We start from the raw sequence: 25,054 nt of genomic DNA, 5'->3' as shown, positions 1-25,054 counted from the left end.
TGGCCTAGGCTTTTATCTAAAACAGAACAGCAGGAAAACTGTTTTCTTGCATAGTGAAGACATCTCTGGTTTCAATATAAGGAAGAGAAACTAGTGCCCTTAAATGCCTACTTTAGTTAAACGGGCAAGTTAGGCTCAGCTTTACAAAAAGAGGAAACTCCGAGGTACAAACGTAGTTCTGATTGCACCTGGGGATTAGAGTTTGAGGCACAATCAAACAAATAAAACGTAGCCACTTGCATTTTTACCACAAGTTTATTAAAAAGGAAGATGTGAATGAGTGACTAGCCATTAAAGATACTAACCCCCCCTAAAATATAGGCTTTGAGTATAGCTTATGTAGTAAGTTTGACACAGCATCGGGGCTGGGGGGGGGAGATACCCAAGAAAGGAAGGAAAAACACTATCCGTGTTAGATACAGGAATCTCATGGCATGCAGATTACAGTGCTAGCTCATTCCAGTGTTTTCTCCACATGCTGCCAAGGTGGGTCTAAAACTAAACAAGGATCACATTTATATATGGTAGAATAAAAGTGTGCTGTGGGGACAGCAATGACTGGTATTCAAATTGCCAGCTTCAATTTTATTTTTTTTTAATACATTAAAGGTGAAAGCTAAACCCTTCCAAATACTGAGCACAGTTTTAAGACCATCTAGACAGGTCTTTTTTTAAAGTGAATACCAGCATTCTTAAGTCCCACGAACAGCTTTGGAAACCTTAAATCAGCTAGATTTGGGGTGGTCAGCTCATCAGGAGATTATAATTATCAAAGCTACATTTACTGCTAGAGTTAAAGGAGTGTGGCTGGCGTTTCGTCTTCTACTTTCTTTGAGTCCAAGGACGCATCCAACCACATAAATCGCTTTTCCTTTTATGTCCCTTTGAATGTAGTGTGGCCATGTGAGCACAGCCCGGGAAGGGATCACATGGGATGTGGCCATGAATATCCAGGTATGTTTAAGTGGAAACATACATAGATACATAGATAGGAAGGGAGATGGAAGGAGAGGAGAAGGTTTGCAAAAGAAAGATTTGTCTGGATTTTTGTTACAGGTTCTAATCCACCATTTTATTTTATTGTTAAGGCAGTGCTGTTTCTGCTGCTGGGCATAAGGAAGAGGAATCCGTAAGGAATCTGAAGTTGCTCTGAACCTGAACAGTTACTGCTAGCTGAACAACAAATGATAGAATACTGTAGGAAGCAGCTTTCATAACAGAGATGATCTGCATTTTCTCCTCGGCACATCAGTTTGTATTCTGATGAATCCAGTCATAAAGCGCCGTCACCTTAGCGTATACACCAGGACGATTGCGCCGAGCACATCCTTCACCCCAGCTCACAATGCCAGCAAGGTACCATCTATTTCCCTTCCCTGTGCAGGCCAAGGGACCTCCAGAATCTCCCTAAAATGAAGGCAGTTCAGCCATTAGTACACACAAATGCACACATGCCCACAGAGCGCTGTAACAAAAGTTAGGTTATTTAAGGACAATAAATACCTGCCCCTCTCTTTCTCAAATTACAATTTAATATTAGAATCTTATTTCTGGATAGAATGTACCCAGCTAGAGGTCAAATTTATTCAGGTTTTTTTTTAACTTATGGAAGTAGCACACTTATCAATAAAAAGCAATGGCAAGAAGTAGTTGAAAAAAATTACTCGTTGTTAATGTCCCATTACAGGATTCATAAAGCAACTGATCACAGGGATGGAAAGTGGGAATTCTGCTACCATTTGACCTTAAATTCTTCACAGGTTGAAGGCAGAACTCTTATATTGTATATTAAATAGGAAGAGAAAAATATCATTCACTCGCAACCAAAAAAACCCCCAAATGCCAAAACAAAAAACAAACTAGGCACAATTATGTATTTTCAGCAGTTTCATAATCAAGACTGTGTCTACATTCATAGAGGAAAAAGAAGGAACAAAGACTAAGGAATGTGCAAATAAGAACCGGCTTCTGAAAGGGAATGTGCAGGTCTGTAAGCAACTTAGAAAAGTAAAAACTCCCATTTAGTTCAGTTCACAGGATCAAAATGCATTTGGGCTCCCAAATGCTTTGCGTCTTTCTTTTTTTTTAACCTTGTATGCCTTCTGTGAACGGTCCAGTTCACAGAACTCTGAGCAGTTCTGAATGGAGCTCATCTCTGCAGCTGCTCCTTATGCATACGAGGCAGTCGGGAGCCTCCAGGCTGACGCTGGGGTTTATTTGCTGCCCCCAGCTGAGGCTAAAACATGGAGGAGGTCAGAAGGAAGCCACGTACCGAGAAAAGGGTAACAATAGAAAGCCTTCATCATCCAACCAAACAAAATTATCTAGTGATAAGAAAAGGAGCCAGAACAGTTCTTCCTCTCTCTCTCTCAGGCTGCTGTCGTACTGGCAATTTTGATAATCCCAGAGGCCGATCTCAAAGTGACTTGAGAAAGGAGGCTGTATAGCCTGGCCAATTACACGGCCAGTTCTGAAAGACCGAAGGGGTCGTATGCCGGTGGAGAGAGGAAGGATCCTAAAAAGAGGAACCAAGACCGAAGAACGTCCTAGAGTAGTAAGAAAACAGAGTCCGAAAGAGTAAATGCTTCATTTCTCTAAGTATCACATTGTCTAAAGATGAAAGGTGCTTGGAAGCTTCACATAATCTGTGCAGTACATGCACAGTTTACGTGTCCTTGAAGAAATGAAACAAACCAGGATTCGCACAAGTCTGGAACCGTCATAAAAGGGTTTCAGGTGCTGTGGACCCGAACTGCCAACATCCTTCCTCTCTAGCACTGCAGAGGAAATGTACTAGTGACAGAAAAGGAAGAAGTAGCAAAGATGCTACCCAGACTAAGAACTTAAAGACCCAAAGAGCCAGCATGCTAGGACTCAAACACAGCATACTACATTGGAAACCAGATTGACCAGTATGGTATATAGCCGAAACAGTTAAAACGTCCATCTGAAAATTCAAGGGCATTTCTTAAGCAACAGAGTTTTTTTGGAAGAACATCAAGCCTCTAAAACAACATGTTTTGCAAAACAGTTCCAAGGTCCAAGGTAACACGCAAACTGCCTGTGAAGTTAACAAAAATAATAATTACTGGAATTAGAACTTAGAGAATGCAGGAAGAAACTGCAAATAGTCTATTGTGTATAAAGAACTTTGATCCATTAAGAAAATTAATTATCCTATACATTAGAATATTTTTGTAATATATAAATGTCATTATTTTATCAGATTACCACAGTCTAAAAATCAGTAAGACATTTCTCTCCCTTTACACAGTAACTGGTGTAATGGCCATGTTTGTAATTTTGATATTCATCATACGTTTAAATACTGATAAAGTACACAACTAGTCTAACAACTGAGAAGGCAGAGTCAAGACAGTTGAAGTGTGCCCGAAGAGCAGTTTCTGATTGTGTGTGTAAATGAAGTAGGTTGTACAACTTATGATACCATGATGTAATCAAAACTTGTAATTCTTCACATGAATGAGCATATGAAACTAAGAGGCAGCATTGCAACTGCATTTACCAAACCTAGCTTACCTTTGTCTTTTGTACTTCTTTGTAACTGTAACAATACATTACTCATCATACTGTTACAGTATCTTATTAATCCCACACCCAGACACCAAAAAAGGAAAAAAAAAAATCAGCATGAATGGCAAAACTCACAGATAGCCCCAACTTCCTTTATCCTTACATCTCTGGTCTTTTATAGGAAATGGGGCTGTTGAAGAGGAAAAAGAATTCTTTTTGGCACATTTTACCCCTTTGTCCTTGCAAAGCAACATTTCTCAAGAGATTCAGAGATTATCTATGCCAAATTTCCTTCCTTATTTTGGACAGCCTTTTTCTGTCATGTTAAATTAACTATACTCTCGATACCTCTCTATTACTAAGAAAAAAAGAAGAAAAAACCAAACCAAAACAAAAAACAAACAGCGCACAGCTCTGAACAGTTTTGCAATGGAAACAAATATTCCTTTGTAGTTTTTCTACAATTTCCACATTACCTGACATGCATCAATGCCACCACTAAGATTCCCAGCACACAGCATACGTGCTGTGATAAGATCGCCGTACAACTTGTTGCAAACACTTTGGTTAATTATTCTCACTCGAGCTTCCTGCAATGTTTTGGCAAGATGACCTAGGAAAAATACAAATGGCATTGCAGAGGTTATGGTGGTACAGATTTGTAATAGATACCACTTGTAAAACAAAAGATAATTGCTCCAAACTCAAAATCTACTCAAGTGATGACAGGAGAGTAATTCCCCTCCCTTCAACTGCTGCCTGCCCTCAGCTTTTAAAAGCTATTGCCTATACTACCCTCTAGACATAGAGGTCCCTATGCACCACCTTTCCATTTACTTTGTCTTTGTCCTTATGAGCTTGTTCTGCCAGAAAGTAGTAAAAAAAGTCATGCAAATTATGAGTATAATACAAGATACCATACAGTGTGACTTATTTTGAATTCCATTTCAAATTATGCCCAAAGCTTTTTGTTGTTATTTACACTATGGTTCTACTCCAAACATTGTCCAAGTCCTACTAAATGAAATTTCTACATTCTTTTCCATCTTTTCACTTCCAGGGAAGGAGCTGAGGAATAAAGCTGAGAGGGGGAAAAAAATAATTAAAAAAAAAAAAAATCAAGCCCTTAAGTCACAAGTGATGCTAAGAGCTTAATTCTGTAGTATAGTATTGGCATAAGGTATCATTGCGAGCTAAATATCTTCAGTCATGTTTTGGCCCAGCAGTGAACATAACCTTTTCAGTACCTGGATGATCAGAGGAAGTGATGGGTTTTGGTTTATTTGCTCATTCAGCTCTGAGGTGGGGGTGGGAATGAAACAGGTAAGATAGAAAAATATGAGGTTTTTTTCACATGCCATTATATTGACTTTTAAATATTACCTGCATCATTTTGTTAAAAAGCAAGACATTGTAAGAAGACATCAATTGCAAAGCCATTTGCACTTCATTAGCCAATTATGTTATTATCTAGATTTAAATCTTTTTTTAAAAAGGCATATTAAGAAAGCCAAAATTACCATAGCATATGGCGTCTGCTCAGACATGAGGAACTAGGCAATTGCGGGGACCACTGCAATGCTGAGGAGCTGTCTAAGCCCAGGTTTCAAACCCGGCTCAGGGCCAAGATCCCACGGGGTCCCCCACCGGCCCCCTCCAACTCTGTTTGCTCTTTTCCTGCCACCCCACTGCAGCATGCAAGGTGCATCTGCTGCAGCATCCAAACTGCACAGGCAGAACGCTTCACGAGGCATACATTAAATTGCCTTTGGTTAAGGCAGACAAAACAAAAAACCCTCCACGATATTTTTGCAATTATTGCTGTTCACGGCCCCATAGTGTCAAACAGTCTTAGAGACAAATTCTTTCTCTGCAACAGTTGCAAGTCGCTGTTTTCTTTACCTGTCAGATTGCTTCTGACCTGCTCACCAGGTAAAATGAGCCATGAGCATGAAAAGGAGCACACTTTTGTAAATCTATACTCATTTGCTTTTCAATGGTCTGTGACACCCAAGTACGCATATTGGCACTTACCACCTGCCATCCAAGCAAACATTCAGAATTCACAGCCTGTAGCCAAGGGGGCATTTTCTAGCTTTTTACAGACCTACTAAGTAAACCGCAGGTATTTTCTCTTATGACTATAAATACGTTATTGTTAGGAGTTTCAAATTAAGCCAAACTTGCAAGAAGTATATCCAGGAAACGAACATACTATTTTCTTTTATGGCTCCCCAGCCAGTTACATAGCAGACAGTTCCATAAACAAATACTCTAGAGGTGCTGGGTAAACAAATGGGCTGTACCAGCTCACTGAAGAATACAGGCGTCTCCATTTCCAGCAGGGCAATGTCATAGTCTGAGATAGATTGGTCATACCGTGGGTGGACAATAATCCTTTTGATTGATCTCATAGCTACACGATTGCTCTTTTCACTAATAGTATGTAAGCCCATATATGCTCTCCAGCCCGAAGGAACGGAGTATCTGTAAAGAGAATGTTTTTAGAACATCCTATTGGAAAGTAAGGCAGCGTCAGTTCACTCCATTCTATCTACTTTTCGGTATTTGATGAGATTCATCAAAACCAAAGTGAATGGGGTACAATACCACTTAGAAAGACAGATAAACTATACTCTCTGTGTCCTAAAACGTTAAGTAATGGTTTTACTTACCATTTTGAAAATAATAATTTCCTGGAGCTATAAGACCGAGTCCTTGCAATGCACCGTGCTTTGGAAGTCAGAAAAGTGTATTATTAAACTCTATTTCCTCCTTGCCACATCTAAGAGGTATGTCTTTTCAATTTACACTACCTAAACTGAACACTGGTGAGTTTTACACTCCACTTAGCAATAAATAGTCCTTTTTGTGGGAGAAAAGGCCATAGCTTTTACTTCGAAAATCCCTGCCTTCTAAAAAAATGGTGTTTAACCTAAATCTCACAAAACAGTGTGTTTTATCATGCAGGATATGCTGGCGACGGAGACAAAATAATTACTTCAGATACTTAGACCTTTTGAAGCCAGCAGAATACAATATTGAGGGTTCATGTCACAGAGTTATACCCTGAATCAACTTCTCCAGACAAGGAACAGCTACTGCAGACTTTTGAAAGCAACACCGTAAGGTTATTAAACTGCAAATGCTCTGTGAGAGTATAACTTCTACATACCTCACAGAATCAGAATCCAGGAAGCAGTGGGCAGCAGATATGAGCCACCTGTTGGAAATAACAGATGCACCACATACATGGCCATGTGCTCCCATCTGTAAACTTGCTTGCCAAGGCCACTTTCCAGATCTTGCATCTTCACCTCCAACAATTCTGTTTTTCTTAAGTTGGTGTCTTCCACAAGCTAATAGAAATAATTGAATAAAATAGTAACAAAAAGACATAAGGTCATTTCACTTTGCTATGCTTAATACTTAAACTTTTATCCATAGACCTCAAAGTTGTTGGAAAAAAAGGTATTTTTTTACTGTGCAGTTCATAAAATGGTAAGAGTACTTGCCCATTTTCACTTACTGGGCAGGTGAGGAATAAACCTATCATTGCCTATCCTCCTTTACAGCTTTCTAAAGAGGTTAGTAAGTCAAAAAAGACATTTAAGCACAATTCTAAGGTGAGTTGTTTCCAAAAGTTTGCTTGAATAAAGTCTCATATCTTTTCCCCTCCTTACATACACAGCTCCTTGACTGCATTTCATTCAGCTCAAACAAGCAGTAGGACCTACCAGCTTATCCTGGAAGCGTGCATTGCTTGAGATAAGTCACTACAGACAGAATGGATCCGTGGATTTAAAATGAAACAGTGGAAAATTCGAGACAGATAGTTTTATACAGATGTTACCAGGAGATACGTTTTTTTAAAATTCACATCTGATTTAATCAATTCCTAATCCAATAATGCTTGGCCATAGCACAAATTCCTGAGTTGGGAAACCAAGTCAGTAACTAATTTTTAAATAAATGTTACCACACCACAGTTCATTTCATCAGATCCGTCTGCACAGTCTCTTTTCCCATCACACTCAGGATTTGGTTTCAGTAAGCATTTTCCATTGAGGCATTTGTACGCATAAGGGGAACAACTTTTGTAGGCTGAAATAAGAGAGAGAAGATAATGTCACATGTTTGGAGCCATGGTTTCAAATCGTTAAAAAAAAACCTTGGACGTTCAGCCTCCTCAGTGAAAAAGTTGTTCAAAGCTACACATCGCAGTCTGCTTGAAGTTGTAGCCTGTACTGGTGTAAACTGGTCTTTCTATGGAGAGGGGACAGAGGGAACGTTCTACTGTGATTAATGATCTCACTAATTTCAGTCTCCACTGTGCATGAGGAAAAAGACAGAAGAGCCTCCAACTGTCCTCACTCCCATTTTACTTAAATCTAACCAGAGCAAGCTAGGCTTCTCAGATCTGCTGTTTTACCTTCACCAGCACCACTGGCATTACAAATTATAAATCTTCATGGCTGATATCATCTGGAAGTCAACTTTTTTGTTTTTAAGTGAAGATTTAGAAAATTGTGGAAGAGGTTTATACCTCCCCTCCAATAATTTTTTTCCTAAGGACTATCACAGATAACCACGTGGGAATCCTGACAGATCGCAGCAATAGGCTTCCATGACTATCATTCTTATTATCAGCTGTTTACAGTGACCTCTAAACAGTGGGAGGGATTTGTTTTTCAACAAACAAGGACATACTCCTGGCTACCTCAGGGACCTAAGATTCAAAGCAAGGCAAAAATTATAAAGGCAAAATGCAGCAAGTCACTAGGGAGACGTGAGCAGTACCAGCAATGTCCGTAACCATGCTGGATCTACAGTAAAGGGACCATGCATGTGGCAAGGGGCAAAAATCCCAAACCTATTGTGGCTCTCTCCCTTACGTTGTCTGTTACTGATCAGGCAGCAGTTGGGGGGAAAGTGGTCTTCTAACAGGATCATCAGCAAGCTGCGGTTAAGTCATCTAACTAAAAGCACTTTTATCTTGGATATTGCTTCATTAATTTCTTGTTTAGACTCTCCCAAGAACTAGTTATACTCTGCATATTTTATTTTCACTATTATGACACTCGTACTTTGTGCTATCAAAAAATATGTAGAAATACTACATTTATCCATTAAAATAGGTATATTCTTGCTTCTACCATCCACCGTCTTTTGGAAAATAGCTAACAATATATACTTACAGCAGTTGTTTTCATCGCTGTCCTCCCCACAGCTGTCATCATCTTTACAAGTCTTATACTGATGCTTACACTTCTCATCACCACAGTTCAACTCTTCTGAATTACAACCTGAAGAAAAAAGGTCCATAAATGTTTTATAATACAAATAACTGGCCAGCAGCCATGTGCTACACTCCCTACCAGAGGCCACCTTGATGTTACTGTGCCAGACATTAGTCTACCTTGGTTTCGACAGCCTCCAGTGGCAGAGAGACTTGTTGCGTTACCTAACTTGTGCTGCACTCTCTGACTTTGGGTTACTTTCTGGTCACTCTTTCTGGCGTCTCTTCATTGTTCCCTGCTTTCTTTGACGTGCAGTGCCCAGTGTGGATACAGTACTCTAGCTGAAGCCTTCCCACTGGTGACTGGGAAGATTGTTTCAAACTCCTGTCTTACATCCTAGTGTGACACTTTAAAAAAAAAAAAAAAAATCAACAAAACACCAAACTAACACAAAATACACATGGAAAATCTTATGACTTTGTGACTCTCAAGTCAGCTTTTGAGCCACTATCACCCTCCCAACCATCTTTCAGCAGAAAAGCTACTTAGGCAACTCGCATGTGTATTTGATTACTCAAGTTCCGATCTTGTCTTTATTGAATGGGATATCATTTTCTCCATATGCATTCTCCAGCTTGTCAGGATGATTTATAAATACATCCCTCTTAGATACATCTCTCTTTCTATTGTGTGGCACTTTTGCTATTTCATAAACATCTTCTCTAATCCATCCTGTGGATCACCAACAAAAATTATGCTGATATCCCATAACAGATACTGGCAGAATGACAATAAAAATATCCTTCCATTTTGGTAATGGGTCATTGGCAATCATTCTCTGGAAACAGTTTTCTATATTTTTTTCTAACCGTGTTTCCTTTACTTACTGATAAGTTTGTTACACAAGACAATACCAAAGTACAACTTCTCTATTTATCCTCTCACAGCAGAGAACAAAAACAAAGTAAAAAACTCCATGCCAATTTTTAATACCTTTTTCACTCTTTACAAATAGTTTACTTTGACTACTTATTGCTTAATTTTATTTTTTTTGGGTGGGTGGGGGGAAGTTTAATTTGTAAAGATTGGTGTAAAATTCCCTTCTCATTTTTTTCTGTTCTCCCACTTCCCCAGACTTTTAGATCTTCACCCACATCCTTCATGTGATTTTAAAGATAATTATCAATCGTTTAGAAATAATTTCAGCCAGTCTCTAAACTTCCTGGAACAAACTGTTTACAGGAGAACACAAACAAGAAGTAATTGCCCTACCACAATTTAATTCATCACTACCATCTGAGCAGCCTTTCCAGCCTTCAGACTGATTGCTTGAAGGAATGCATGTTCTATGTGCACATCTAAGGACAAGCTACAAAAATTAGAAATTAATGGCACTAGAAATGCTGTTACAGTCTAAATGCAAAACACAGGACCATACCATGAAAAAAATATTAAAATGGCTATTAAAAACCAAAGCTAGTGTCATTTATGAACTAAATTGAATTTTAAAAGAGGAAATTCTATCTTACTTCACACAATCTGCTAAAGATTTTTATCAAGCAGTTTGAATTAATTAATATTCACCTAAATTGACTTAAAAATGAAATTCACATTCACTGCCTCACTCTAAGGGTTGAAAGTGATTAGCACAGATATGTCATTAGTACCAATAATGAACACCTCTTCAGTTTGTTAAGGTAATGTATTTTACACAGGAGCACTTAAGGAGAGGGGAGAAAAACAAACAAACAAACAAACACAAACCACAATGGAAGTCAAAACTAGGCATTTTCCTTAGTATTAGAAATACAAATTCCCTGACATTAAAATGTTGTAGAAATTCATCTCTGTACTACTGCACTCCAACTTCATGTCTGATGTGAATACGTGCTTTATCAAACACTTTTCAAATCTAGCAATTTCATTATGAAACAACCTTTCACCAAGAATTTGTTTCACTTAAATTAACAGCTAGTATCAAAGCTAAGGTGTTTCTTTGAAATGTATCAAAAATGTTTGTTCTCTTCCACTTTTTCAGATGTGTCAGGGGAAGAGGAAAAAAAAAAGAAAAAAGAAAAAAAAGAAAAGCTGATCTGTGGAAGAATCAGTAGCCAAAAAACTCCTCTTCCTGCCCAGGTCAAGTCAACTTGAAACTTTTTTCCCTGTAGCACCACAGGCAAATTAACAGCTAAATCAGACTGAAGGACCAAACACATTTGTCCCACATTTATTTAATCAGTTCCAATCTGGAGTCATTTAGCCCTCTTCACTGCCTTGCATGTGACACGGGTGGGAGGAAAGCAGCCGCTCCGCAGCCAGCACCAGCTCAAAGCGGGAGTCTCTCTGCCTTCTCTTCACCATCCCCTGAAGTTATTCAGCCTTCCAGGTCAACACGGAGCAGTGCCTCTGATTTTTAACAGCCGTGATTTGGTATGCTCCCAGCAGTGGGAAGAAACTAATCTGAGGTGGGTGGCTGCAGGTGCTAAAGATGTGGGAGAAAATTAATTCCCTCCCCTTGCTATTGCTACAGGCAAGGCTGTCGTGGAAGATCAGTGCTCTCAATACATTCTGCTGTCTCAGGTAGCCCTCCAGAAATGCCTTTACTGTATCGACTTGATACAGACACCTCACAGCTGATCTAGCCCTCCTGGTGAGTCTTAATACGGATCCTTAAAATTGTGACTAAGGAGTGATTACGTGACTGAGCCATCTGCTTGCTGGCTCAGTGCTAGAAATGGAGCAGAGCGCACAAAGACTTGCACATGCAATAAAGACTGGGGATTTTCGCTGTAGAAAAAGGTATTCTTAGGCTTTGACTCATCTCTGAACTGTTTTTGAGGCAGTAACCATAGGACACTAACTTTTTCCAGTAGAAAGACACACACATTTATGGAGAGAAAAAAAAAAATCCCTGAAAATATCTGAGTCCTATAGAACGACTGACCACAAAATCTGCCGCTTATTTCTAATGAAAGGCATGAAGCAAGAACCTATACCAGAGATCTTAATACATAACTACTTCTAAGTCAGCAGCGAACAGAACGACGCTCAGTCAAGCAAGCTGAGCATCTGAAGAGGTTTCCACAAACTGAACGGATCTCTTGAAATCACAGAGAACTTCAGCTACCTAAACGTTAATTGGATAAAGGAAAGAGAAAGCATTTACAAAAATATGTTGCAGATGTACCTTTCCTAAGAAATATCACAAGTAAATACGTGTATCTCCTGAAAATCCCTGTTCCACCCTCTGGAAGCCCCCCAAAAATCTAACACTAACACTCCCCAGAAGTGCCTGGGGAGTCAAGAAAGGGCTATAAGAAACCCAGTCATATTTCCAGAACACCTGCTAGCAAGGGGTCTTCATTGACTCTTACTGAAAACTTAAATAGGTTGTCTAAACCTGGAAGCTGATCCAGAGCACTTTGAGTTGTGCTTTTTAAAGAGAAGACTAACTATTAATGGTTAACTCCTGTTGGCAGAAGAGTCATGCCTGGAGGTTCTCTGCCATGCTATTTTCATGTTGCAGCTTGGCTATTTTAAGACATTAGCAAAATGCCAAATAATTAGATCTACAGAAACTGGGAAATTTTACTTCCCGCTTTACAGAAGTGTTGTTAGAAGTTAGAAAGTAAGAACTAGCTTCTAAAAGCATTTTTATCTAATTTTGTACATCTATTTGTTCAATTAAATACATAATAACATTTTAAACATTTGCCTCTTGCAATTGGTTTAAGAAAAAAAGGCGAGTCGATTGTATGCGCTTGGTCTGTCAAGCATGGTTTCTCAGAGGTTTCTCCTTGCAAATTAAAGTACGTGCTTATTCACTTACGGTCTGCGTGACTGAAGGCTTTGTATTCGATATAAAACCCTCTGTGGGTGACCAGTTCATCAGAATGGAAGTTGATTGCGACAGAATAGCCATATTCTCCGATTCTGTGGTTTTCTGAGAGAGCTTTGCAGTATCTGGCAAGGCAAAAGTGAGAATAATTAATTTCTAACCAAACTGACCACTACTATCCCGCTACCTCCCTTTTTACTGAAGGGTACCAATGCCAAAAACCTTTAAAAGAACACAATAAAGATCAGCTAATTTTTTAGTGTTAAAACAGCCCAACAGAAATATTAGAAAGCCTATTTACAAGAGCCGTCCACTCCACAACTTTGCTGGGACCAGCAGACTTTGAAACACAATACAGCAAGATGATCAATGTCAGAATCTACCTCTAAATACAAACCACTTCTAAGCATGCTTGATTTTGGATTTCCCATTTGGGTTTGCAAAAGCAAAAGGCTACAAATCCAACAGCTGTTGATGGTTTCAATGTGCTCCTCCCAAGAGACAAATCAGTCTGAATACCGTTTTGTTTTGTCTTTTTAAGCACACACATTGCAATTTGTCTTAGTGCAATTTTTCTTGTTTACAGAAAACAATTATAATCACTGAAGAGTAAGTGGTATAGAAAATGAAACTTCAGATGACACAAGCTCTTCACCCATGTCAAGACCATTGCCAGGAATTTACAGTTCAACTGCAGCTGCAGAAAATCCTGCAGTTTTCTCTATCATTGCTCTTAAGGGGAACAACAAAGGAAGTAAATGCCTAACACTGTAGAAAAAGCAGGATGCTTAAATTAACATCATGACAAGTGTTCAGTACTAGGGCAGGATTAAGAAGATTGTTCTGCTGAAATTCAGTGGAAGCATGCCAATTCTTGTTGAAATGTATTTTTCTGCACTGGAAGTGGCAAGAAGGTATAGATACAGTATGTTATGCAGAACATCAAAGTGCAAATTAATATGTCAGAAAATAGTGCATTTACTCACCTAACCCCATCAATTTCTAACCAGTCTTTATCACATTTACTGGACCCTGGAGACTTCTCCTGAATTTGTATTACGAGGATTTTTAATGACAGCTTGTAGCCAGGCAATGGTGCCTAAAAATAAAAGGATAAATATCCTGACACACATATCCACAAAATGAAAAGGCCTGTGCTTCTAAGATGGTAAATCTTGTTGTACTTATTATCAGATTGAAAATACTGCACTTATGAGGCAAATCAGCACCTTTGAAGAACCAAAAAATCTGCTGTTTTTAGACATGCATAGAAAACTTTTTAGGCCCAGCTTTTGCCGTACTGTGTCAGATAAAGGAGTGTAAGCCTTCCTGCAGCCAGCAGAAAGCACCATATCTGAGGTTCACGCTATGTTTGTACTGCCACATGTGCCCGTAGTTTATGTTAATTTAAGACATCTATGGTAGCTGGTCACTCGACTGCATTAGCTATGACCTCACTGTTTTAGAAAGCCTTTTGATTCCCTTTCTTGCATAGAGATGAGAGTTTTGTGCTACAAGCTGCTAATAATTTTCATTGAGCAGGTGAAGGGTAGAGCTTGTTGCCAACTCACAGACATGAAGAACGTCCTTTTCCAGGGAAAGTCAAAAAAGTAGTGAAATGCTTAATGGAGCAATAGCTAAACGCACCAGGAAGTTGGTGAAAATCATGAGCAGATTCTAAGTTCTGCCAAAGGACTTGCTGGAAATCCAGAGCTGAATTTCTAAGCCAGAGAAGGTCCTATTTCTGCAGAGTTCAGGGAAATACAGTGTGGTAGCCATCACATGAGGCACGATTTACATGACCATTTTTTCTTTCTGACATAGAAGCAAAGCCCTGATTATTAGCAATTTGCTCTGGCTGCTAGGAATTGTCATCTTACCCACTGCTTTTTTCTGTCATGAATAATACTTAACCTTTTGGAAGCTGGCAATGTTTCCTTCTCAGAGCCGACACTTTTACGTAGATCAGGAAAGAAATGGGTGCCTGAGAAGAAGTCAGGTGCAGTGCTCTTAGTATGTTTTCCCTTCATTTCACCCACATCGAAAGCCATTTCTCCCAATTTTATATTTATATCACATAAAGCAAAGTCATCACTACCCAGAAGACTTCCCAGCACTTACTCTGATGATCCAGCTGCAGTCAATGTTTGGTGGGTAGTAACTTGGGTAATAAGGGGAACTCAGTGTCCCGTTCCAGGAAATATGATGACCACCACACACTGGGAGAGAAATATATCAGCAAGGAAGACAGTTATCTCAGCTGGGCTGAAGTGCAGCACCTACTCCACTTGCTAGGACCCTTCTCTACGTACAGAGCTAGAAGGATGGGTGGTGACAGTATTAAACTCAGATTTTGCCCGTATTAACAGAAAATCATGTAATTCCACTTCCCCATCACTCTGAATTTCTCTTATTTTTGGATCAAATTACAATTAAGGATAAGCACAAAACACCTCTGAGTGGACTTTTTAAAAAAATGTTATTTGATGGTAAGTGGAAAAAGCAATTAAATGCAGACACAACAGACCTCCCCCTTCCAATTTACTTCAGACCTTTCTGTAGACATTTTCAAAAATTAAAAAGCAATCAGCCCACTGAAATGAAACTTCTGATTAATTTAATGTAAACCAGGAAGTTTCTGTGTCAGCTCTCAGTCTGAAAATTCACACCACATTTGAACAATATCTTTGAGGTTTTATTTTCTACCAAGAACTGTCCTAGATACCCAGCCCTTAGTGCTTTTCATTTCCTTTAGGTAACACAGTGAATGCAAATATGAATATATCAGAAATTAAGACAATTTTGAAAACAGAAAAAATTTTGTAGCAAAATCTAGGCTATACATAATTCGGAGTGCCCATCTTCAGAACAATGAAGCAGTTCTAATTTGTAACAGGCATGGGATGAGTATTTGCTTAAACAGCATCCAGAAGGACATAAGCTGAAATATGTAAGCTTTATCCACATGCTATCCCCTATGATTTGTTCCACAAGTTAAAAAATAGTCACGTGCTTAATTGTCAAAATTCTTTCACTTAGACCTTTACCAAATAACTGTGGCTAAACTTTCACTTGTGAAGCCCCTATGTCTCCTGTAAAATGCTACAGTTTGTCGTTATTCAAAATATTTCACTAATCACCCAGAATTCTTGCAAAATTCATAGTACTCCATAGGTTTGAAATATACATCTTAGGTCTTGAACACACTTTTCTTATACAGTTAACTACACTGAACAGTGCTTTCAGAAAAGGATCAAAGACATATTAGAAGTGTTTGCTCTTGTTTTCCATTTTCATTAAACATGCATTCTCCGAGCTGGGCATAGATTGCCAAAACTGATAAAAGTGCTGCTCTGCCAGTAGAGCTATCCAGCTGGCTGCTCGGCTACCACTGCTCTTGAATAAGTGTTACCTGTGTAGTAAGAGTAATCTCTGAGAAAGATGACTTGGGCAGGAATCAGGAGACAAAAAAAATCTCCTAGACCAAAGGATATTCTCTATTCTTTATGCAGTTCTCAGACATTTTTTTAAGTGTGGACCAGAATGACAATTCCCTGGATTTATATGCCGACATTCCCTACCCCCAGATACGTTCAGGCAATATTAACTTTTCTAGAGGGAGCAAGAGAAATAAGTGTGCTTACTTCAGATGGTTGTTTAATTACTTACTGATTTTAGGAACAGCTTGAAAGTGAGCTTTTAATACGTTGCTTTCTTCTCTTCGGTCCAGTGAGAAGGTAAGCAACATTACATTACTCGATGAAGTTAAACGTACAACAGGAGTCCAGGCCACAGGTCCACACCATCTGAAATATTAAAAAGATTGCATTAAAAAAATAAATAAATAAAAATGAAATTTTCCACATTCCAGTCATCTTTATTGAGAAACTGGGCAAAAATAACACCGATCTGGTCATCTGTGTTTCAGAAATAATCCCTTGGCTACCACTTCCCTTTTACTCTTCCACTCAGTTGATACTACACAAGATGCTAGAGTTTCCCAGCATTGAGGCAGAGCCACTCAAGGTGAACATCACAGATATTCTTGCCTAACAGGTGCCCTGGAGTTTTCAGACGTGTAGAAGCATCAAAAAGGCGGTGCTAGCCTCAGTGGGTAGCACTGAAAAGGCAACAAGTGCCAGTGCAGCAGTGTTGTGCAGCATCTCTGCGAGAGAAAATAAGCCCAAAGCATTTCCAATCTATTAACGTTCAGCTTGGTTTCACATGTCACAAAAGCTGTCGAGCCCCATGCATGGCAACTATTTCTTTTCGTTGTTCTTTTGTTTAAATAATGAGGAGTTAATTTATATCTCGAAGCTTGAAATACTATCACTTCTAATTTGAGATACTATTTCTTGCATCTGCAAATTCACTCTTATATTTATTCCATTTTGAAATGCATTTTGAAAAGTAAGCAAGCTTTCTCTTTTCCTATACGCAGCAAATAAGAATAATTAAGATCAGATCTCACAGCAAGACAGTATTTCTATCACACCTCTGCATCAAGTTCTTCAACTTGTCACTCAGATCCAGAGTGAAAGCATTAAAATCAAATTTTTGAACCTTAATCTGAAAGTAGTCCTCTTCTGCTTTTAGCAGGCTATTCCCTCCTCCCATTTCATGCGAGACACTGCACCATAGATCTGCAGTTTGCTTGTCTTTTGCAGACATGATTAAATCCTTTTTATCATAACACTTGTCAAATCTTTTATAAAATGAACAATTTGAGACCCCTCCCCACTGCCACGTGGAAATGTTTCAGCATCCTGGTCTTCTACCCAATTGATGGCTTGCCTTATCTTCTAGCTGTACCTTTTGTCACAGTATCATCAGAAAAGCAAGGCAAGCACATATGAGACGAGTTGCCCATAAGACACCTACTTTTACAGTACACCTTACAATCTCAGCATACTGACTCGTTAATATTTGTCACTGAACAGCTGTATTACTGCAGTTTACAGAAACCGGTGAGAATCATTTTGTCACTATGTGTGATCCTAGACCTGGACATCAGGGAATAACGGCTATAATACAATAGTTCCTGGCTGTCACAAATATCAGAGACATTATTATTAGTTTTACTGCATCTATCCTAAATATGTGACTACCTGCTTTTAGCTTAAGTAGAAAATTGATAGACATGTGCAAAACCCACACATTTGTTAGGCTGGCAATAAAAGTAACCAAAAAAGTCAACTTTTCTGGAGGTACCATACTGCTTTTAACATCATTTCAATCACCAAATTCCGTTCCAGTTCTTCGACAGCCAGGCATCAGTGCACATTCTTGAACTTTCTGTCTTACAGCTTACTGCATCAATGTTCTCTGAACACGTTACTTCTTACACCTGTGTTGGTTTTGCTAGCTTCCTGGTTCTTTCATGCATGTGGCCGACTCTACATTTCTAGTTCCTAAAAAGCTGAGCCGTTGCTAATAACGCGCAATGGAGTAACAGTCCTGGCAATAACCCATAATCAGCAGCAGAGAAGAGGCAGTCCAGCATCAGGAACGGGTTTCTCCACGTTATGCTACAGTCTGTGTCTAACTCCTTACAAAACCCTTGTGCCCACTCTGTGCCTGGCTTTCTGACAGGCCACCAGCAGCGACAAGCTCTCCTCACGTGTTGCAGGAGGAAAGAGAGAAGTCTGTTAATAGAGACTCATTTAGGTACTCACTTCGAGTAACTTAAAGCACTACTAAATAAACGCGTTTCAGACAGGTTAATGGTGGATAACATGTCCATACATGAAATTTGACTCTGGAAAGTGGGAGCACTGTGGCCACTGAAAGTTACAAGCTCATTGATTTCATTTATGCAGACGGACTACACAGTGACTCTGGGGATGGAGCCTTCCATAGGCACAACATCCCTGTTATGAACAGGGATTTGCCTGTGACTGGACTGCTATGAAACATGTGTATTCCAAAAGTAATAGAATACAATATTCTAAAAATAAATAAATAAATAAATAAATAAATAAATAAATAAACGTCTGTATCATTTTGAGTTGTGACAGTAACTGCACAAAATCAAAACCAATAAACATTAGTCATAACGTAGAAAAAAACCCACAGGAATTTATAATTCATTGTGGGGGAAGGAGGAGGAAATAATATGAAAGATCTTTTTATAGCCTTATATAAGATTTTTAATTAAGTTGTATTTGGATTTTTACATTTTGGAAATCTGTTTGATATCATTTTGACATCACGACAGTTTCAGAGAGTTTCTGTACAGCTCAATAAGACATCTTTGTTCTGTACTATCATACCTTGTAATGATCTTGTTCTGCAGAGGAAGAAGGAAGTCATATGCTGACAAGTGGTGCGATGCACAGCTCTCTGGAGTGACACCATGCAAAGCGATAACTACCAGCCTCACCACATGGTTAGAAGGAACTCGCAGCCTCCATTGATAAAAAGACTTTTTGGGATTCATCAGAGTTAGAGTCCTGTTGTTACCTGGCTTGGCATACAGGTCAAAGGATACTGCTATACAAAAGAAGCTAGATCAGTGGCTGAAAAACCTTTAAGTTGAAAGATAAATTAAGTTATTGGGTAAAATTTCAGAAGAGGCAGCAACAATCACCTACGCACACTTCTCAACTACTCTAATCTCCTCTCCCCTAACTTTTACAACCCTATTCCCTTTTCCCTACCAGGCTGCATCACGTTCTCCTCCTGCTCTGGCCAAGGAAGCACAATGCCCCACCACCATCTGCTCAGCGTGCAGTCAGCAAGCAGGAGGGGACTTGGTGCAGCTGCTACCACCTCTGCTTGAAACCTAACGCTTCCTTTGCCGTTTTCTCTTCACCACCTCCATACACAGAGAACACGAAGAATACGAAGCCAATCTTGAGGTGTGCTTGATATGGAGAAACCAGGCAAAAGTGATTTAAAGCTCTACAGTATTTGACTGATCCCTAACTACAAATAACCAAAATTATCTAGTCACAAGGCAAATAAATTATGTATAATTTTATGTAGTAGCTTTTTAAAAGATGCCAAGAAAACGAGCCACAGCTCATTGCAATTCAGTGGGAACTATTAAATTTCAACGATTCTAGACAGAACATCAGAATAAAAGCTGTAAGGCATTTTCATCTCAGCCTTTATTTGAAGCACAGGCCAGGGAAGTCCCTAGTCTGATTTAGTTCGTAGGCCCTAAAGATAGAAGAATAATTGGGTAACTGTCATTTTTATGTTACAGGATTTTTTTTCCCCCGAAGTGATATTAGCTAGCATTGAAGAACAATTACCTGATTTTAGCATCACATCATATTCTGCAGAATCTGAAACTGAAATTTAATAACTATCAGCTACACAAGCCAAAGACCCAAACTGGAGAAAGAAAATAGACAGAATAGGTATTAAATGACAGGTACATTGTTACCAAAAAGCTCCATTGTAACGAGATCAAAATCTTCCTCGCCAGAATAACCCAACATGTGAGCTGCTTGTTTACTACTGATTTCTTTTTGTTCCACTGGGGTTAAATTTTTCAGAGAAGCAACCACATCTTGTGGCGCCCAGAATGTATTCCAGTAGTAGGCTCGAAGTCCAGACTCTCCTTCACTGTGGAGGGAAAAAAATGCATCGTATATACCCTCTAATTAGTATTTTGGACATGATTTCTACTGGTCTGCATTTTTTGTTCACGCAGTTTCATAGCCAGTTGAACTGCTGTGCACAATGCTGCAGCTGAACACAGTGGCAAAAAAAGCTCTCCTGTTTAACAATTACTTTTGCTATACAGTAGAAATAGTTCAAAAACATGCTGCTTACACAGTAACACAGTGAGGCTGAAAACTACATCTCACAGAAAATCCTTGCAATAATTTTTCCGGAATTGGATATTTCCCTCCCTGCTGCATAATTATACACTTTTAAGACTATATTATGCATCTAGACACTTTTAAGACCAAATGTGTTCTAGACACATTTTCCTTAATATTTTTAATTGAGTGTCACACCATATGACAATATCATTTTATGTCCATACGTTGATACAAGATTTCACACAATTCTTGTTAAAATAAATAATCTATATGCGTGCATATACAAAGTATTACTTAAGTGATTCAACAAGACAGTCCATCACGCTTTTCCTTTCAGAATGAGCTATGGTTCAACCTTTTAGAAATTTTCAAATCCTGTCAGGATACTAGTAGCCATCTGCTCAATGTATTTATGTTTCTCACCAGGAGCTTAAGTAAGGCGCCCTGCCCAAAATTATATCTTTAAGTTTTGTTTTGAGAAGTTAAAAAGGAACTTCATTTAAATACAAAACTGCAAAATAAGACTCTGCTAGTGGTAGAGAAAAAACCCCGCTGAACTGTGATTTCAAAAATAAAAAGTAGATGAATAGACTACAAAGCAACCCATAAAACCAAGGCACAATTAATCAAACTTTTTTTCCTCTCACCAATTCTACAAGGCAAGACAGAAATCACACTATTAGCCTAGCTCTTAGCTCACATACTTAAGTGCATTTCTGCATTTTTCATTCCCTGTCGTAGAGATCTGCATATTCTTCTGGATAACTAATTTAAAATGTATGAAAAAAAGACAATCACAATTGAATGTCTCTCTAAATTTATACCACATGCTGGAACAGAACCTACCTGAAAGCAGCCACTACAGACTTCAGGTAGTACTTTCCCAAGAAGGAAGACTCATAGGATTCTGCAAACTGACAGTTAAAAAAAGGTAAAAGAAAATGTAAAAAGTGTTACATCAACACTTATCATCTCAATATCATGTCTTATGCTATAAAGTATTTGTCTTATTTTTTCCTTTCCCCTTCCTCACCCCCCTCCCATATTACAAGCATTATTCATCATTTTCACAAAATATAACAAATAAGGATCATAAATGTGTGTTAATTTCCACTAAAAAAAAAAAAAATTACTTTTAAGTCACATCATATTTCAGGACCATTGAGATACCTCTTGATAATTAGCCATGAAAAAAGAAGCCTTTATGAATACAAAATTCACATTTTTGTTTCAGTCTTTAAATTTCCAGCATATAATCTGGACATAAGCAACTTGTATTGGCTGTGCACAAAGCAGCTTTGAGACACTAGATTAGCTCTTTTGGGAAATACAGTCTAACAGAGAACTGCTTTGTGCTTAAGACCGCTGTTCACATGTACCCAGGAAACAGTACTGATCTCACAAATAGGAACTCACATAAGAAGTGCAAGAAAGCAAGCATTGTTTTGGGGAATAAGGGAAAACAAAACAATACCAAAAAAGTTAAGCATTGAATTTGAGCTATAATTACAAAAAAACAAACCAAAAACCAACAATCGAAGAGAAAAATGTAGCAAGGAAGAGTCTCTAAGTAAAACAAAACAAAAACCACACTCCTAATTCCTTTATGAAGAAGAATTTGTCCATAACCTTGAACCCCCCAGATTTTATTACCTAGGAAATGTTGGCCTTACTGCGAGACACACAACTCCAGTTGCCTAACTACATCCCTAAAGCTGTGCACCACCAAGGCACTTGCTAGCTTTAAACTTACTATATTGAAAGGGAAAAAAAAACCAAAACAAAAAAGGTGACTAACTGGAGTCTTCTCCTCATTGCCAATGTGATTCTGTAATAAATATTTTTTAATTATTGCTATACTTATGTGGGAACTTACATAATTTTGGATTGCTTCTGCTTGCAGGAGGAATTTCTGCGACTTTGGATCATTGAGGTCGTTCGTATATGTCAAATTAGGAATTTCTACACTTCCACCAATATAAATAAAGGAGAAAGCTGGAGCTGAGGAAAAAAAAAAAGATAAAAAAATTAGCACACCTAGTAACATTACGGGAAAAGCTTCCAGCACAAGAGGCTTGTGTTTGTCTTTGGCATTGGTAGTCATTAGTTCTTAAGAGAAACACATCATAATAGCCAGAGTGCTGAGTCAGTCCCATTGATAGACTAATGCTCAGAAGGAAAGAAGAGGGATGAGGTATACGTTCAGACAGGCATTTCTATTAAGAAGATTTAATTGTTAAAATTCCATTTTTTGCAGTGCTGTCTTCCCGGAGAGATATGATTTTGATGGCTGTAAGTTGAGATCTGGGAAGGAGCATACATAAGTTAGGTAACTGTTCTGTTTTGAAAGAGCAAATAGAAGATAGACAGTTAATTCCTATAGGTTCTTGGGAAAGATGACAGTTATAATAACGATGGTACTCACAAGCAGAGAAAAAATTTGGAGATAAAATACATACCTTCATTATTCTTGTGCAACTACCAATCATTAATTTTTGTGAATTTTGTTGCCTTAACAAAGAAGTTAAGGAGAAGGGAAAGTCAGTAGCTTATTACACACATTACGTGCTCAGCTGCTTTGTGCCGAGCTTTTCGTGCCAATCATTCACAGAGTGCAAAATACCCATCCCATCCAGATCATGCTGGGGAGAGGAACACTTACAGAATGAGTAGTGCAGGACTAGCACGATCACTGTAACTGTCAAAGAAACTACAGGTAATATTCCTAGAGGCCATCTCCTCCAGAAACACAGCCTCATCCCTTTGAAGAAGCAGTACTTCTGACATAAACCTCCTAGGTAGGACGGACAGTAACGGATACGCAGACTTTCCTAAAGACAGACATGGAAAGGCATCACTTACATGACACAAGAGCTGTCACACCATAGTTTAGCATTTTTGCCCTCTTAGTTTTTAAAGAGGTTTCAATTAAGATAATATCTTTCATGTTATCAGCTACGTCACATATCAAACCCATGTGCTTGCGACATACATTTCAATCTACGCAGGTGAAGGGAAAAAATGGCTCTCACTTTGGTTAGGAGCAATTAGCATATGAAGAGTGGAGGTCGATGTACACCAGAGTGGGCAGAGAGACCCTCTTCTGTAAAGCTCAGCCGGTGCCTCTTACCTGCCCCGCAGTCTGCTCAGAGCCGCACGGAGCCGGGATGCTGTACACAGAAACCCGGCTGGAGGGGAAAGCCCGCGTCATGACGCCTTGACAAATGCCTTTTAACATCCCAAATAACAAAGTCCTAAATGAACCTCATTTCTTAAACATCACCCAGAGGAGCGCATGGCTCTCCCCGCCAAGCACACCAGGCTTCTCTCATTTCGCCTTTGCCATACTGCTGGAAGCTGGAGCCAGCTGATCTGCAAGCAAAGAAGGTGGGGAGGAAAAGTTAAACGTCGCTGTAACTCTTTGTTGTCCTAACTGGCTACATACGATACGGATCCCATCAGTTGAAAACAGATCAGCTACCCCCTTCTTCCAGAAATACAAGAGTAGGAAATGATTTAGGACACAACGCAAACGACATGCAAGCAATTTACAGATAAAAAGTCCCAGAGAAAGGTAAATGAGACAACTTCTGATGAACACCTGCCAGAATCTGCAGAAATATTTATGAGAGAGAAGACATGCACAATTCCACAGACCACCTGAATTTTCCAGCCTCAAGCCTGTACCACAGGATAAAGGTAATTGCAAAGCAATTCGTGTGCACGTTTCCTGTTTGAAATTAAAAACAGCTTTAAGTCAGCAAAACAACAGGGTCAGGGCATTCTGCTTGTAAAATAAGAAAAAGCAAGGATGTGTATGGGGAAATAATATGTTTTATACATGTTGAGAAAGAGAGTGAGCACAAAGAACAAAACTTAGAAAAACAGAACAGGCCCAAGAAACCTCAGACCCATAAAACAAAAAGGGAACAAACCAACCCCAACATAGATCACACAGAGACTACAAAAGGGATCAATCAGAAGGCAATCCTCGCAGCTCAGGAATGCAAACTGCAACTGCAGACAGACTGCTTTGTTCAAGTCCTCTTTTTTTCAACAGCCTATCTCTGCTGCACACACAACCTTTGCCCCTTCCTTCATGGAAATGAAACCCACAGAAAAAGCCGAGAGGAAATAAAACCTCTTTTGCAACCTCTCTAAAAATTGTATCAGGACTTTTTAAAAATTACGCACATTCAGAGAACTCAATTCCATAGAAGTATCTCTCAGAGGTAGAAGTATCAGTTTTATTTGGGCAAGGACAAGATCATTGCAACAACATGAATCACCATATTTACTCATCTTGTTCAGGTTGCCTGAAGATAAAGAATTTAAATTCTCAGGTGGACTAACTTGAATATGAGGAAATTAAGGCAGGAAATAAAAGAGTTAGTAGCTCCAAATCATCCAGTTCATTAAAATGAAACCTTCTATGCTTAAATGCAGGGCTTCTGATCTCCAAAAAATGAGGGCCCCATGGGTTTGAGAGGATTGAGTTCACTGTCTGCAATCCCCCCTCTCCCTCTCTATCAGCTGTTCTTGGTAGACAAGTTAGGGAAAAAGTAGTATTTGCAAGAGTACTAACAAGTTGGTTGCTACTTCGTAGTTACTACTGTATTGGGCCATACACATCTCAGAGGAAATGACTAAGACTTAAGGTCTAA

At 38.9% G+C, this 25,054-nt stretch overlaps 1 protein-coding gene across 3 annotated transcripts; it reads right to left on the bottom strand.

Annotated features, from left to right (window-relative positions):
- Positions 1 to 583: 583 nt before the first annotated feature.
- On the bottom strand, positions 584 to 24,369 carry LOC104632011 (suppressor of tumorigenicity 14 protein-like). Of its 3 annotated transcripts, none has more exons than XR_012837927.1 (17): positions 23,521 to 24,369; positions 23,053 to 23,221; positions 22,267 to 22,391; positions 21,237 to 21,304; positions 20,006 to 20,187; positions 19,872 to 19,910; positions 18,885 to 19,101; positions 16,282 to 16,418; positions 14,734 to 14,831; positions 13,599 to 13,711; positions 12,604 to 12,737; positions 8,733 to 8,840; positions 7,519 to 7,638; positions 6,710 to 6,893; positions 5,841 to 6,021; positions 4,011 to 4,147; positions 584 to 1,407 (listed from the first exon to the last, which is right to left on the bottom strand). XR_012837927.1 is itself a non-coding variant. In XM_075767838.1 (17 exons), exons 1-17 carry the CDS (start codon positions 23,626 to 23,628, stop codon positions 1,249 to 1,251), a joined length of 2,370 nt encoding a protein of 789 aa, XP_075623953.1. In that variant the 5' UTR covers positions 23,629 to 24,369; the 3' UTR covers positions 584 to 1,248. The 3 variants fall into 3 exon arrangements, 2 of the variants coding, with proteins under 2 accessions (XP_075623953.1, XP_075623957.1); XM_075767838.1 differs by having other exon boundaries at positions 5,750 to 6,021; XM_075767842.1 differs by lacking the exon at positions 19,872 to 19,910 and having other exon boundaries at positions 5,750 to 6,021.
- Positions 24,370 to 25,054: the final 685 nt, after the last annotated feature.

Source organism: Balearica regulorum, chromosome 1 (assembly GCF_011004875.1).
Source record: "Balearica regulorum gibbericeps isolate bBalReg1 chromosome 1, bBalReg1.pri, whole genome shotgun sequence".
In the NCBI taxonomy this organism is placed as follows: Eukaryota; Metazoa; Chordata; class Aves; order Gruiformes; family Gruidae; genus Balearica; species Balearica regulorum.
The sequence above is the reverse complement of the archived record's forward strand: the minus strand, read 5'-3'. Positions and strand labels throughout refer to the sequence as shown.